This window comes from Scyliorhinus torazame, chromosome 1 (genome assembly GCF_047496885.1).
Source record: "Scyliorhinus torazame isolate Kashiwa2021f chromosome 1, sScyTor2.1, whole genome shotgun sequence".
Lineage (NCBI taxonomy): Eukaryota > Metazoa > Chordata > Chondrichthyes > Carcharhiniformes > Scyliorhinidae > Scyliorhinus > Scyliorhinus torazame.
Genome location: NC_092707.1, coordinates 57,830,204 through 57,843,787, shown reverse-complemented (window position 1 = coordinate 57,843,787; position 13,584 = coordinate 57,830,204). Strand labels below are relative to the sequence as shown.

At 42.7% G+C, this 13,584-nt stretch overlaps 1 protein-coding gene and 1 long non-coding RNA gene across 2 annotated transcripts in view; one reads left to right on the top strand and one right to left on the bottom strand.

The window, feature by feature from the left end:
• setd1ba (SET domain containing 1B, histone lysine methyltransferase a) overlaps positions 1 to 13,584 on the bottom strand; it is a 255,841-nt gene that overhangs the window by 22,474 nt on the left and 219,783 nt on the right. The window contains exons 15-16 of the mRNA XM_072495231.1: positions 6,794 to 6,937; positions 1,211 to 1,348 (exon numbers count right to left, since the gene is read on the bottom strand). Of these exons, the coding sequence (XP_072351332.1) occupies positions 1,211 to 1,348; positions 6,794 to 6,937 (282 nt within the window). The remainder of the gene's footprint in view (positions 1 to 1,210; positions 1,349 to 6,793; positions 6,938 to 13,584) is intronic.
• LOC140408280 (uncharacterized) overlaps positions 1 to 13,584 on the top strand; it is a 69,871-nt gene that overhangs the window by 43,245 nt on the left and 13,042 nt on the right. The window contains exons 2-3 of the long non-coding RNA XR_011940077.1: positions 1,682 to 1,926; positions 6,946 to 7,014. This is a non-coding gene — a long non-coding RNA (uncharacterized lncRNA). The remainder of the gene's footprint in view (positions 1 to 1,681; positions 1,927 to 6,945; positions 7,015 to 13,584) is intronic.

Sequence of the window (13,584 nt, the reverse complement as noted above, 5' to 3'; positions counted from 1 at the left end):
TATCGATTTTTGAGCGAGATCCAGAACTCTCCATCGGGAGTGGGCCAGGAGAATCACAAAATGGTTCGCACCCAAGGCGAATCTTGATTTTGCCCTCTCCCGCTATTCACCCGGCATGCCCGGATCTGTGCCGGGCGCAACACAGTCGCTGAATCGCATCCTTTAATTTTCATGAATGAATATTTTTTTAAAAATAGACAAAGAATGCATGTTTTTACTTTGTAAACTTAATTTTCCTTTTGTGCTGCACAAATCCATATTTTGTATCCAATCTAGGCTAGGAATAAGAAACATGAAAGCTGTTGTCCTGACTCAACTGGGTACGGTAGAGGAAAGTTAAACAGCATCGGAGGTAGATCCCAGATGTGATCCCCACTTTGTGTTGAGTTGGCCAATCTGAGCCAGGGCAGGGGAGGGGAGGCAGCCTTCTTGGTTTAGAATGAGGAAAAACTGCACACCAAACTCAGCTGTCATTCCTGGAGTTAAACAGCTTGTTGACACTCACTGCACAGTATCACAACCTAAATATGGCCATTTGGGCAAATTACCAAAGAGAATCCAGCACCCATGAATCCATTACCCAGCAGGAATAATGAAGAATTTCAGGAAAAGCGAGGAAAATAGAAGAAAGTAAAAATTAGCTGACTAATTTTAAATTCTTCTCACTTAACATAGATTCTTTAAGTATAGTTAGCTACCCACAGTTTTCAGCAACTCATCCAAATGGGTTAAATATATTAAAATAGGAATAAACTAACAGAAAGATCATGGTCATTAGGGGCACTGGTTAGTTCTGCTGCTTCATGGCGCCGAGGACCCGGGTTCGATCCTGGCCCTGGGTCACTGTCCATGTGGAGTTTGCACATTCTCCCCATGTCTGCGTGGGTCTGACTCCCACAACCCAAATATGTGCAGGACGTGGAGTGGCCATGCTAAATTGCCCCTTAATTGGAAAAAGTAATTGGGTACTCTAAATTTATTTTTAAAAAGATCATGATCATTACTGAGAAAGTCAGTAGTGTAACAGAAAGCACGAAGCTTCATTGCATTCAGTTCACCTGTATAAAGAGCACATTCAATTTTGAGCTGGCACTGGCACAATGAGAATGAACACATTAAGTGTGGTAGAAAGGTGTGTTGCACTTTGGGCCCTATGAAGGGGAAAACTATACAAACTACAGTCAAAATGAATGGAACTGAGATCACAAACCTTCAGTTGATTAAATTTAAGGAGATCACTGTCTGCAGGTAAGCCACCCATGAAGGAAGACAGCAGTCTGCGCTGTTCTGACCGCCTTTCTGAGCCTGCTCGAGTGGAAGCATGTGGTTGGGCTGGAATACTCATTCCCTGTTTGAAGAAAAATGCATTGTTATAATAGGTCCTGCTTGAATTTGCATTTTAAAACACACTTTACTCCTGCACATCACATATGAAGGGTTTGTATAATTAGTTATTTGCCTCATACAATATTTTTGTTGTTGAGTATTACATAAAATATTGGCTCTCATTGCCTTGTGATATTGTGCTTTATAACAATCCGGCAAACAAGTACATGTCTCCAAAATACAACAGCCATCATGTTAATGGTCATTGTAAAATTGCAGTGCTGTTTTAAAATCATGGAATCCATCCAAATCACCCTCGTCTACTCATCAACTGTTTCCTCACTGTCTCTTCTAGCTCCTACTTGATTGATGGCCTCCAGGGGATTAAACGCTGCTCCATGTTGTAGGTTGGAAATCTTTGCACAGTTTACCAAGAATGGGAATTCTCAATCACAGTCTGTGGCATCGTTCAATCCCACAGAGCAATGTCAAAAGGTGGAACCCCAACGACTGTGAACCAATTGAGAAGGAAAAAAAGGAATCACCATGGGGAGTGGGAAAAGAATATCACTCAGAATAAGCAACAGAGAATACCTTTATGTATGTATGTATTCACAATATTGTATAATTTCATGACAGGAAATAAGAAAAATGCCCACAATTGTTTGCACACTGTTTTGGGGTGGGGTTGGCAGAGTCTAGTTATTACTTTTCATTAGGGGGCACAAACCTTCATTCAGAATGAAACCACAAAAAATACCACCTTAATAACACAACTCATGTGTTGTGTGACTACCAAATACAGTTTTACTTGATAACATTGTTTACAAAGTAATTACTACTTGGAATGGTTAATATATAGGCTACCAGCTTCTTTTATTTACTTCTGTTGAATGGCTATATCCAATAAATAGCACAGGTGGTAACTTGTCACAACATATTCAGTTGGTGTTCTGAATCAATTAATATAGCACATTGCCGGGGCCATAATGACAGTAACTTCTCTAAAGGGTATTTACGCATTTTGGTAAAAATACTGTAATATACTTTCAACAATATTTTAATGATTCAGAGAGTTAATCAATGAACCAATGATAACCCTTTACAAGGTATTGAAACTCATTAAAGTGACTAAATTGTGAATGTTAACAGCACAATGCTAAAAATATCTAATACACAACATTTTTATATGACCACTGAACATATACTGGCTAAAACAAAATCACATGCAAACTTAATTTTCCCTCTTCGACATGTGTCACTTATCCAACTTCACAACAGTTAAAACAGGTGCAGGTAACACATTTATTTAGTCTCACTAAACATGACAATAACACACTATTCAGTCGCAAGCAACTTTACATAGAACATAGAACAATACAGCGCAGTACAGGCCCTTCGGCCCACGATGTTGCACCGAAACAAAAGCCATCTAACCTACACTATGCCATTATCATCCATATGTTTATCCAATAAACTTTTAAATGCCCTCAATGTTGGCGAGTTCACTACTGTAGCAAGTAGGGCATTCCACGGCCTCACTACTCTTTGCGTAAAGAACCTACCTCTGACCTCTGTCCTATATCTATTACCCCTCAGTTTAAAGTTATGTCCCCTCGTGTCAGCCATATCCATCCGCGGGAGAAGGCTCTCACTGTCCACCCTATCCAACCCCCTGATCATTTTGTATGCCTCTATTAAGTCTCCTCTTAACCTTCTTCTCTCCAACAAAAACAACCTCAAGTCCATCAGCCTTTCCTCATAAGATTTTCCCTCCATACCAGGCAACATCCTGGTAAATCTCCTCTGCACCCGCTCCAAAGCCTCCACGTCCTTCCTATAATGCGGTGACCAGAACTGTACGCAATACTCCAAATGCGGCCGTACCAGAGTTCTGTACAGCTGCAACATGACCTCCCGACTCCGGAACTCAATCCCTCTACCAATAAAGGCCAACACTCCATAGGCCTTCTTCACAACCCTATCAACCTGGGTGGCAACTTTCAGGGATCTATGTACATGGACACCTAGATCCCTCTGCTCATCCACACTTTCAAGAACTTTACCATTAGCCAAATATTCCGCATTCCTGTTATTCCTTCCAAAGTGAATCACCTCACACTTCTCTACATTAAACTCCATTTGCCACCTCTCAGCCCAGCTCTGCAGCTCATCTATATCCCTCTGTAACCTGCTACATCCTTCCACACTATCGACAACACCACCGACTTTAGTATCGTCTGCAAATTTACTCACCCACCATTCTGCGCCTTCCTCTAGGTCATTGATAAAAATGACAAACAGCAACGGCCCCAGAACAGATCCTTGTGGTACTCCACTTGTGACTGTACTCCATTCTGAACATTTCCCATCAACCACCACCCTCTGTCTTCTTTCAGCTAGCCAATTTCTGATCCACATCTCTAAATCACCCTCAATCCCCAGCCTCCGTATTTTCTGCAATAGCCTACCGTGGGGAACCTTATCAAACGCTTTGCTGAAATCCATATACACCACATCAACTGCTCTACCCTCATCTACCTGTTCAGTCACCTTCTCAAAGAACTCAATAAGGTTTGTGAGGCATGACCTACCCTTCACAAAGCCATGCTGACTATCCCTGATCATATTATTCCTCTCTAGATGATTATAAATCTTGTCTCTTATAATCCCCTCCAAGACTTTACCCACTACAGACGTGAGGCTCACCGGTCTATAGTTGCCGGGGTTGTCTCTGCTCCCCTTTTTGAACAAAGGGACCACATTTGCTGTCCTCCAGTCCTCTGGCACTATTCCTGTAGCCAATGATGACATAAAAATCAAAGCCAAAGGTCCAGCAATCTCTTCCCTGGCCTCCCAGAGAATCCTAGGATAAATCCCATCAGGTCCCGGGGACTTATCTATTCTCAGCCTGTCCAGAATTGCCAACACCTCTTCCCTACGTACCTCAATGCCATCTATTCTATTAGCCTGGGGCTCAGCATTCTCCTCCACAACATTATCTTTTTCCTGAGTGAATACTGACGAAAAATATTCATTTAGTATCTCGCCTATCTCTTCAGACTCCACACACAATTTCCCATCCCTGTCCTTGACTGGTCCTACTCTTTCCCTAGTCATTCGCTTATTCCTGACATACCTATAGAAACCTTTTGGGTTTTCCTTGATCCTTCCTGCCAAATACTTCTCATGTCCCCTCCTTGCTCGTCTTAGCTCTCTCTTTAGATCCTTCCTCGCTATCTTGTAACTATCCATCGCCCCAACCGAAACTTCACACCTCATCTTCACATAGGCCTTCTTCTTCCTCTTAACAAGAGATTCCACTTCCTTGGTAAACCACGGTTCCCTCGCTCAACGCCTTCCTCTCTGCCTGACCGGTACATACTTATCAAGAACACGCAGTAGCTGATCCTTGAACAAGCCCCACTTATCCAGTGTGCCCAACACTTGCAGCCTACTTCTCCACCTTATCCCCCCCAAGTCACGTTGAATGGCATCATAATTGCCCTTCACCCAGCTATAACTCTTGCCCTGTGGTGTATACTTATCCCTTTCCATCATTAACGTAAACGTCACCGAATTGTGGTCACTGTCCCCAAAGTGCTCTCCTACCTCCAAATCCAACACCTGGCCTGGTTCATTACCCAAAACCAAATCCAATGTGGCCTCGCCTCTTGTTGGCCTGTCAACATATTGTTTCAGGAAACCCTCCTGCACACACTGTACAAAAAACGACCCATCTAATGTACTCGAACTATATCTTTTCCAGTCAATATTTGGAAAGTTAAAGTCTCCCATAATAACTACCCTGTTACTTTCGCTCTTATCCAGAATCATCTTCGCCATCCTTTCCTCTACATCCCTAGAACTATTAGGAGGCCTATAAAAAACTCCCAACAGGGTGACCTCTCCTTTCCTGTTTCTAACTTCAGCCCGTACTACCTCGGAAGAAGAGTCCCCATCTAGCATCCTCTCCGCCACCGTAATACTGCTCTTGACTAGCAGCGCCACACCTCCCCCTCTTTTGCCTCCTTCTCTGAGCTTACTAAAACACCTAAACCACGGAACCTGCAACATCCATTCCTGTCCCTGCTCTATCCATGTCTCCGAAATGGCCACAACATCGAAGTCCCAGGTACCAACCCATGCTGCCAGTTCCCCTACCTTGTTTCGTATACTCCTGGCATTGAAGTAGACACACTTCAAACCACCTACCTGAACACTGGCCCCCTCCTGTGATGTCAAATCTGTGCTCCTGACCTCTATACTCTCATCCTCCCTTACCCTAAAACTACAATCCAGGTTCCCATGCCCCTGCTGCATTAGTTTAAACCCCCCCAAAGAGCACTAACAAATCTCCCCCCCAGGATATTTGTGCCCCTCAGGTTCAGATGTAGACCATCCTGTCTGTAGAGGTCCCACCTTCCCCAGAAAGAGCCCGTTATCCAGAAATCTGAATCCCTCCCGCCTGCACCATCCCTGTAGCCACGTGTTTAAATGCTCTCTCTCCCTATTCCTCATCTCACTATCACGTGGCACGGGCAACAACCCAGAGATAACAACTCTGTTTGTTCTAGTTCTGAGCTGCCATCCTAGCTCCCTGAAAGCCTGCCTGACATCCTTGTCCCCTTTCCTACCTATGTCGTTAGTGCCAATGTGGACCACGACTTGGGGCTGCTCCCCCTCCCCCTAAGGACCCGGAAAACACGATCCGAGACATCACGTACCCTTGCACCTGGGAGGCAACATACCAAACGTGAGTCTCTCACGCTCCCACAAAATCTCCTATCTGTGCCCCTGACTATAGAGTCCCCAATTACTAATGCTCTGCTCCTCTCCCCCCTTCCCTTCTGAGCAACAGGGACAGACTCCGTGCCAGAGGCCCGTACCCCATGGCTTACCCCTGGTAAGTCGTCCCCCCCACAAGTATCCAAAGCGGTATACTTGTTTCTCAGGGGAACGACCGCAGGGGATCCCTGCACTGACTGCTTTTTCCCAGTCCCTCTTACAGTTACCCACCTATCTCCAATCTTTGGTGTAACTAATTCCCTGAAGCTGCTATCTATGACCCCTTCTGCCTCCCGAATGATCCGAAGTTCTTTCAACTCCAGCTCCAGTTCCCTAACTCGGTCTTGGAGGAGCTGGAGATGGCAGCACTTCCTGCAGGTAAAATCAGCAGGGACGCTAACTGCATCCCTCACCTCAAACATCCTGCAGGAGGAACATTGCACTCCCTTCCTAAACTTTGTTTAGCTTGAATGGCATCTGACCCCCAGTAACAAAAATAAATGCAAACATTATGGCAGATAACCATTTTTGCATATAAAAATATTAAATATTAAATATAAAGTGGCTTCCGAATTTAACCTTGGACATCAGATATTAATCAAGTTTAAAGAAAAATGATGGGAAATGTTATGAAATCAGAATCCTAATTTCAAATGCTCTTTTTGATCAGTAATCTTACCTGTGTGTCAGCTGGTGGCTCATCAGCTAATGTGCCACTGATGTTGAGGTATTTCGCTTTGTCTTTCTTACTGATTTTGTAGTAGCCTTCACTGCGGGCACAGCCTGTGACATGCTCCCTCATTCCATCTTCTTTTTTCTTTTTCTTAACAGTGGAACAATAGGTATGTGCGAGATGTTAAGGAGAAATTCTGAAGTGTTCCCAGACACAGCAAGTGAAAGGTAGCTTTAAAGCCAAAAGATAGTATTTAAAACTGAGTTTTTCTCACAATCTTGCTTCAAGGAAAAGACAGAGGGCTGGATTTTATGTTTCCCGGGGGATGAGGGAGGTGGAACGAAAACCAAGGGGTCCATTCATACTTGACTCCATCTTCTTTGTGCGTCCAATCAAGCATTGGATGGCCAATTAGTGGCCATCTGGCAGGAAGAAGGTTGACTACAGGTGCAAAGCTTGCTACCTGGCCGCTAATCTTTCCCCTTGCTCCCTTGCAGTTATTATCAGAGCTAGTTTCGCATGCCTGTTTTTAGATGCCACAATATAGTTTTCTCGTGACTCTGAGTTAATATATAGTGTTGAGTTTTTGTTGCAGCTACATTCACAGTGGAATATGGTTTGAACACATAAATTGCGGTTTCCAAGAATCGACCTTGAAGGCCAGGCTTCAGTCAAGGCTAGAATTTTGGCTTTTACTCTCAGAATCAGTTTTCATTATTTATTGAAGGTGCAAAAAAAAAAAAAAAAAAAAATTTCATTAAAACACATAGACACTGCCACTTTCACCAACAGAATCTGCTGCTGCATTCGATCATGATCTCACTAGTAGGCCTTTTCTATCACCCTTGTGCTGCCCTTATATCTGACTTAAAAGACTCCCAAACTCTTTCAAGTCCAAGCCCGAAAAACGTAGCATGCAATAACATATTGCGGACAATTGGGTTGTTAACAAGATTAATAGATTGTTAACTAATGATTTCAAAATGGAAGGTGGGTTGCCAGTTTCACACCACTTCCCTTCTGTAATTTGAGAGGCTGGTGTGATGGCATCAGCACGCAAAACCTTTTGTCAATGTAGGTGGTGGGCAGCATGCTCAATTTGGAAACATAAAATCCAACTCATAGAGTCATAAATCCACGAGGGCATTGAGGGAAGTCATTTGTCCCATTGAGACTGTGCCGAGTCTCTGTACAGCAATCCTGTCAATTCAATTTCCTCTACTCTATCCCCATATCCCTGCAAGTTTGTTCCCCTCAAGTGCCTGTGTTGATCACCTCTGCTCCCACAACTTGTATCGGCAGTGAGCTCCTGTAACCACATTATACCAAGCAGTATATCTTCCAAATTATACCAAGCAGTAAATCTGCAAAGTAAAAAGTCTGCAAACTGAAACAAGTGATTTTCTGCAAAATTCATGAAAAACATAATTAGTATGAATGTTACAAGAGGATATTAATGTTTTTACTGCATATTACAAATATTAACCACAAATATTCTGTATAATAACAGAATTCCCAAGGTCCTCTCATTATGAGTCAGTGGATATGCTATTTTATATAAACAGGAGTTGGTATCAAGTTGGGAAACAGATCAGGCAATTGATTTAGTCACAGATTAAGCCAAATTCCATTTTTATTAATTGTTAACCAGGGCTTTTTATTAAGGCATTGGGGATAAAGTTCAATGTCTGACCATTATTCTGTGGAAATCATAAAAAATGTATATTCCTTCATTCTTATATTATTTTTGAGTTAAATATCTTGCACCTAGCAGTAGTACATATGGGGATGAATGTTTACCTTTACTGAAGGTGGTGGTATATTTTGGTAGTCCTGCGATTTGACAATAATGATTTGATTTGAGACAAGTGGCATTAGAATCAGAGGAGTGGATCTAGGGATTTGGCATCGATGGAGGAGGAATGCAATGTTTAGGGGTGAATGTAGAGTTTGACTCATAAGCAGAGTGAAGAGATGAGAGTAATGTCAGTGCTTCCGGCAGCACCAGATGTAGATGGGGCATCTCAGGACACACAACATCGGTTGGTAACTCTTAAAAGGTTTCTGCAAACATTAAATTTACTGTTTCTGATTGGTTCCTGGTAGTGGAGGACTGTATTCCGCCTATATTTATTATTTGTCTCTTTCCAGTCTCTTCTGTTTGTGCGTCTCTCTGCAATTGGAATATTTACATTTCCTTTTTTTTAAATAAATTTAGAATACCCAATTATTTTTTTTTCCCAATTAAGGGGCAATTTAGGGTGGCCAATCCACCTAACCTGCATATCTTTAGGATGTCCACACGGACAGTGACCCAGGACCGGGATTCGAACCCGGGTCCTCAGCGCAGCAATCCTAGTGCTAACCACTGCGCCGCATGCCGCCCTTGGAATATTTACATTTTATAACCATCAAAATGTCACAGATGTTTTCTGTTAGTTTCTAAAATTCAATGAACTTATTTAACAACAAACTCAATTAGGATGACTAAAGATAACGACTTGGAGTTTCAGCCTCGAGGCAGGTAGCAGGAGTTGGGAAAATTCCTGGCTCCGCTTGCCCACCTCAGGAGAAAGTACCTGCCAAGGCGTGACCCTCATTGCTGAAGGAGCGGATGTAGGCTGGAGCCGATCCGGTGAAAGGTTTGGAGGCAACCACAGGGCTTTCCAGGAACGAAGGTGGTCTGTTTAAAAGCCCCGTCTTGTGGCAGTGGGACTTTGTCCCAGTTAGAATAAAAACACAAAAGCTCTTCAGCTCCCCCCCCCCCCCCCCAGGCCCCATCCATGCCCCCACCCCTTATGGACCCTCAAGTCACCCCTCCGCCAAGCTCTACCCTTCCACCCACCCCCATGGCGCACATGCCTCCTATGCCAAGCTATGGCACTTCCATATCCATTGACCCACTCAATATATATGGCATTCATTACACTTGTTGGAACACCTGGGCCCCAGAGAAAACATTGTTTGATTGGCAGCTCAGGCTCTGATTTTTTTGCTGTTAGTTTAGGGTGCGATCAGTACAGGTTCGGAACAAAATTAAATTTGATTCGTTCAGAGTAAATAGCCAATGACGTCTACTCATCCTACATCCATTGCTCGCATTTCTGTGCCATTTTTGCACCCTCCCAACCCTTTCATTTTACACTAGTAATTTTAAAAACAGTGAAAACATTGTTTTTGGAGGGCCCCCAATTTGAAACCTATGCACGCCGATACATTCCTAATCTCTACAGCACAGGTGTTCAAAATTAAGGTGTTTATAATTTTGAACAATTTTGACAGGGTAAAGAAGGATATTCTGTTTCCATGAGTTGGTATGTCAGTGTCTAGGGGTCACAATTTCAAGATGGTTAGCAAGAGAGCTGGGAGTGAGGTGAGGAGAAACTTCTTCACTCCGAGAGGAGTTGAGGTTTGGAATGCGCTGCCTGGGACTGAGGTGGAGGTGGATTCCATAGGAGGTTCAAAAGGGAGCTGGATATATATTTGAAAGTGCTGAATTTAGAGGGCTACGGAGAAGGGCTGGGGAATGGGAATAGCTAGGTTCCTCTTTTGGGAGCCAGTGCAGACACAATGGGTTGAATGGCCTCCTGTGCTGGAAATAACTAATAAACAAATCATAATGGTGAAATGCTTACATACAGTTTTCCCCATAACATGTTGGGAGCGAGGTTTAGGTATAAATTTCCCCATTTTGAATGTTTGCATAGGCAGTTTATATGTAGGCACATAAAAAATATGCAACAGGAAGTAACAATGGTGTGCGTGCACTAAATGCAAAATTAGAATGAACAGATTAGCAAACCACCTTTGGCAATGCTCACAGTCAAAGAATTTAGGTAACAGGAGTGTGATGTCAATTATTACCATCAGGAATACTGACATAAGCATCGTGTTGGCTTGAGGGTGGGGGTAGGGGTGAGAGTTGACTCTGGGATCACTGGAATGAATTTTCAGAGTGTAACATAATTTTAAGGGATCCCAGTTTCGAGGAGCAGTGAAATTTGGTTCTGGTGGAAGTGGAGGTGGATTGTTTTGAAATATTGCTGCAGTTTCTGGGATCAGGGAGAACTGGGAATGTGAGCACAGAGGGGTCCTGGAAGCTTGGGAACAGGGAATGGAATTTTAGAGAAGGAACTCGTGAGGTATCGGAGGGTTGAGGACAAAAGAAAGGCAGTACAGGGGCATCCACAGTCTGGCAGTACTAGAATTGCTGGGGTGTGACTATACTTGAGAGACAGAGTGTACCGGATTGTGCTTTCACTACTGCCCTGGCCCTCCCAATTTAGTAGCCTGGAGAGGAGAGCAGTCCAGGAGAACAGCAACCAAACAACCATGGGCCCATTTCACACCATAAAGGCCCAAAGCCTTGCTGCATTCCAGTACATCAACCTTCACCTGATCTGTCTACAGCCTGCTATACACCGCTGGGTAAATTTCTCCAACCACTGTACCCCCTCACCCCCCATCTCATGGTCAGTTGATTTCTGCCTAAAATATCTTATTTTAAAATAATTTTAACTTCTACATTAGCCAGTAGCCACAAGAGGCCAACTGGGAATTCAGCTGTAACTAATTTCATTCCTGATTAAACAAAAGATGAGTAACAGACACCATGGTTGGGACATGTGATTTCAACACATATTTGCATGGCTTATGATAGTGTTGATATTGTACGTTAATTATTTTGTATGATTGCTGAAGAACTGGTTTGACAAACAAAGGACTTAAGTTTTTAATTAAATATACACGAGTGTGTAAATGATGTTTTCCACTAAAATGAGTGCATGTGCCTGCAGCTGTATCAGCTTAACCAAATCTATGGTTAGTCAGCAATATCTATTTGACAATGAGTGCTTAAAGCACATAAGAGTAAAAGTTTTGTTTCTTAAAGATGACAAATATTTCACCTTTAGGTGCACAGTAAAACAAATTTTCTGTAAAACATAAACAATATAAAACATAAATTTTATAAATAAAACAAATTAAGGTGAAAATTTTATAAAGGTTAATCATTTATCCGGTTTGCTTATTTAAAAAAAAAATGAAAGTGCCCATTTTCTTTTCCAATTAAGAGGCAATTTACTGTGGCCAATCCAGCTCCCCGGAACATCTTTGGGTTGTGGGGTGAGGCCCATGCAAACACGGGGTGAATGTGCAAACCCCATACAGGGGCAGCACAGTAGCTCAAGTGGATAGCACAGTGGCTTCACAGCGCCAGGGTCCCAGGTTCAATTCCCCGTCGGGTCACTGTTTGTGCGAAGTCTGCACGTTCTCCCCGTGTCTGTGTGGGTTTCCTCCGGGTGCTCCGATTTCCTCCCACAGTCCAAAGACAGCCAGGTTAGGTGGATTGGTCATGATAAATTGCCCTTAGTGACCAAAAAGGTTAGGAGGGGTTACTGGGATAGTGTGGAAGTGAGGGTTTAAGTGGGTCGGTGCGGACGTGATGGGCCGAATCGCCTCCTTCTGCACTGTATGTTCTATGTTCATATGGACAGTGACCCAGGGCTGGGATCAAACCCAGGTCCTCAGCGCCATGAGGCAGCAGTGCTAACCACTGCGTCGTGTCGCCAGATGGTACGTAACTTTCACACAGGCCAAGGCATTCAAGTAAAAACTTAGTAAAGCTATTCAAAGACACACAAGGTATATTTAACAATGTGCTGTGAAATATTTATTTTTTTGACATACCTTGCTTTGTTTTAAACCTTATTTTGGGCATTAGAGATTTCAGGGGAAATGACAGTTGTTTTCAAGATGCATTTTAAGTGACTTGACTGATTCATCAACAAATCACAGTGGTTAAAAGTAGATGTATTGGGAAAGGCTTTTGCCGATTTAAACATTGACATAGGCAGTTAAATGTTGACTTGTAAGGTTTAACTCAAAATTGTGATACGGGAAGGAATATTTGCTCGCAGAAAGTATGTCTCATAATATTTTACTAACATGCAGATGGATAGACGTAAGGAGCTGGCAGAGAAGCCTATATGTTTGTTGAACCCACTAGTTTGTAGTTCAAACATTGCTTTCAGGTCTCCACTGAAATAAATAAAAACATAGCTTTAAACGGTATATGCAATTTTGCAAGATAGATTAGATAATAATGTGCAGTTGACTCAGGGTATACGCCGTGGCAATGATTGCTTACATCTAATTTTAAAGCTCTTTAAATCTGCTATTAAAAATACATTACAAATTTCATATTGTGCAGCACTAAATACTGTCAAAATGGCCAAAGGAAGGGATCATTAATGAAGACTGGTGAATTGCAAAACTGCAAATTGGAAACAAAGACAAAGCAGGTCAGGCTGGGTGGACAAAAATTGTTTAGTTTGAAATGGAAGAAGAATCTTAGAAATGATTTACTCCTGTGCAAACGGTGAATGCAAAAGAATATCCAATGTTTAAGCGTTTAACAAATTGATGTGCCCTGTTTCAATTTTCTTTACTTATTTTGACTCTTCCAGTCAGCGTGAAGTCTGACCAATTTGTAAAATTTCTATTGTTAGTTGAGTGAAATTGTGTCTAATAATGGAGTGTCCTATATAGCAGCCATCTCCACACAGACCAGGGATTGAACTTGGACTCATCTTGGTATCGACTCAGCACAGTATCAGTGATTAGCACTGTTGCTTCACAGCACCAGATACTCGGATTCGATTCCCGGCTTGGGTCAGTCTGCACGTTCTCCGTGTCTGCGTGGGTTTCCTCCGGGTGCTCCGGTTTCCTCCCACAAGTCCCGAAAGACATGCTTGTTAGATGAAACATATATATATTCCAGAAACATATATATAGAC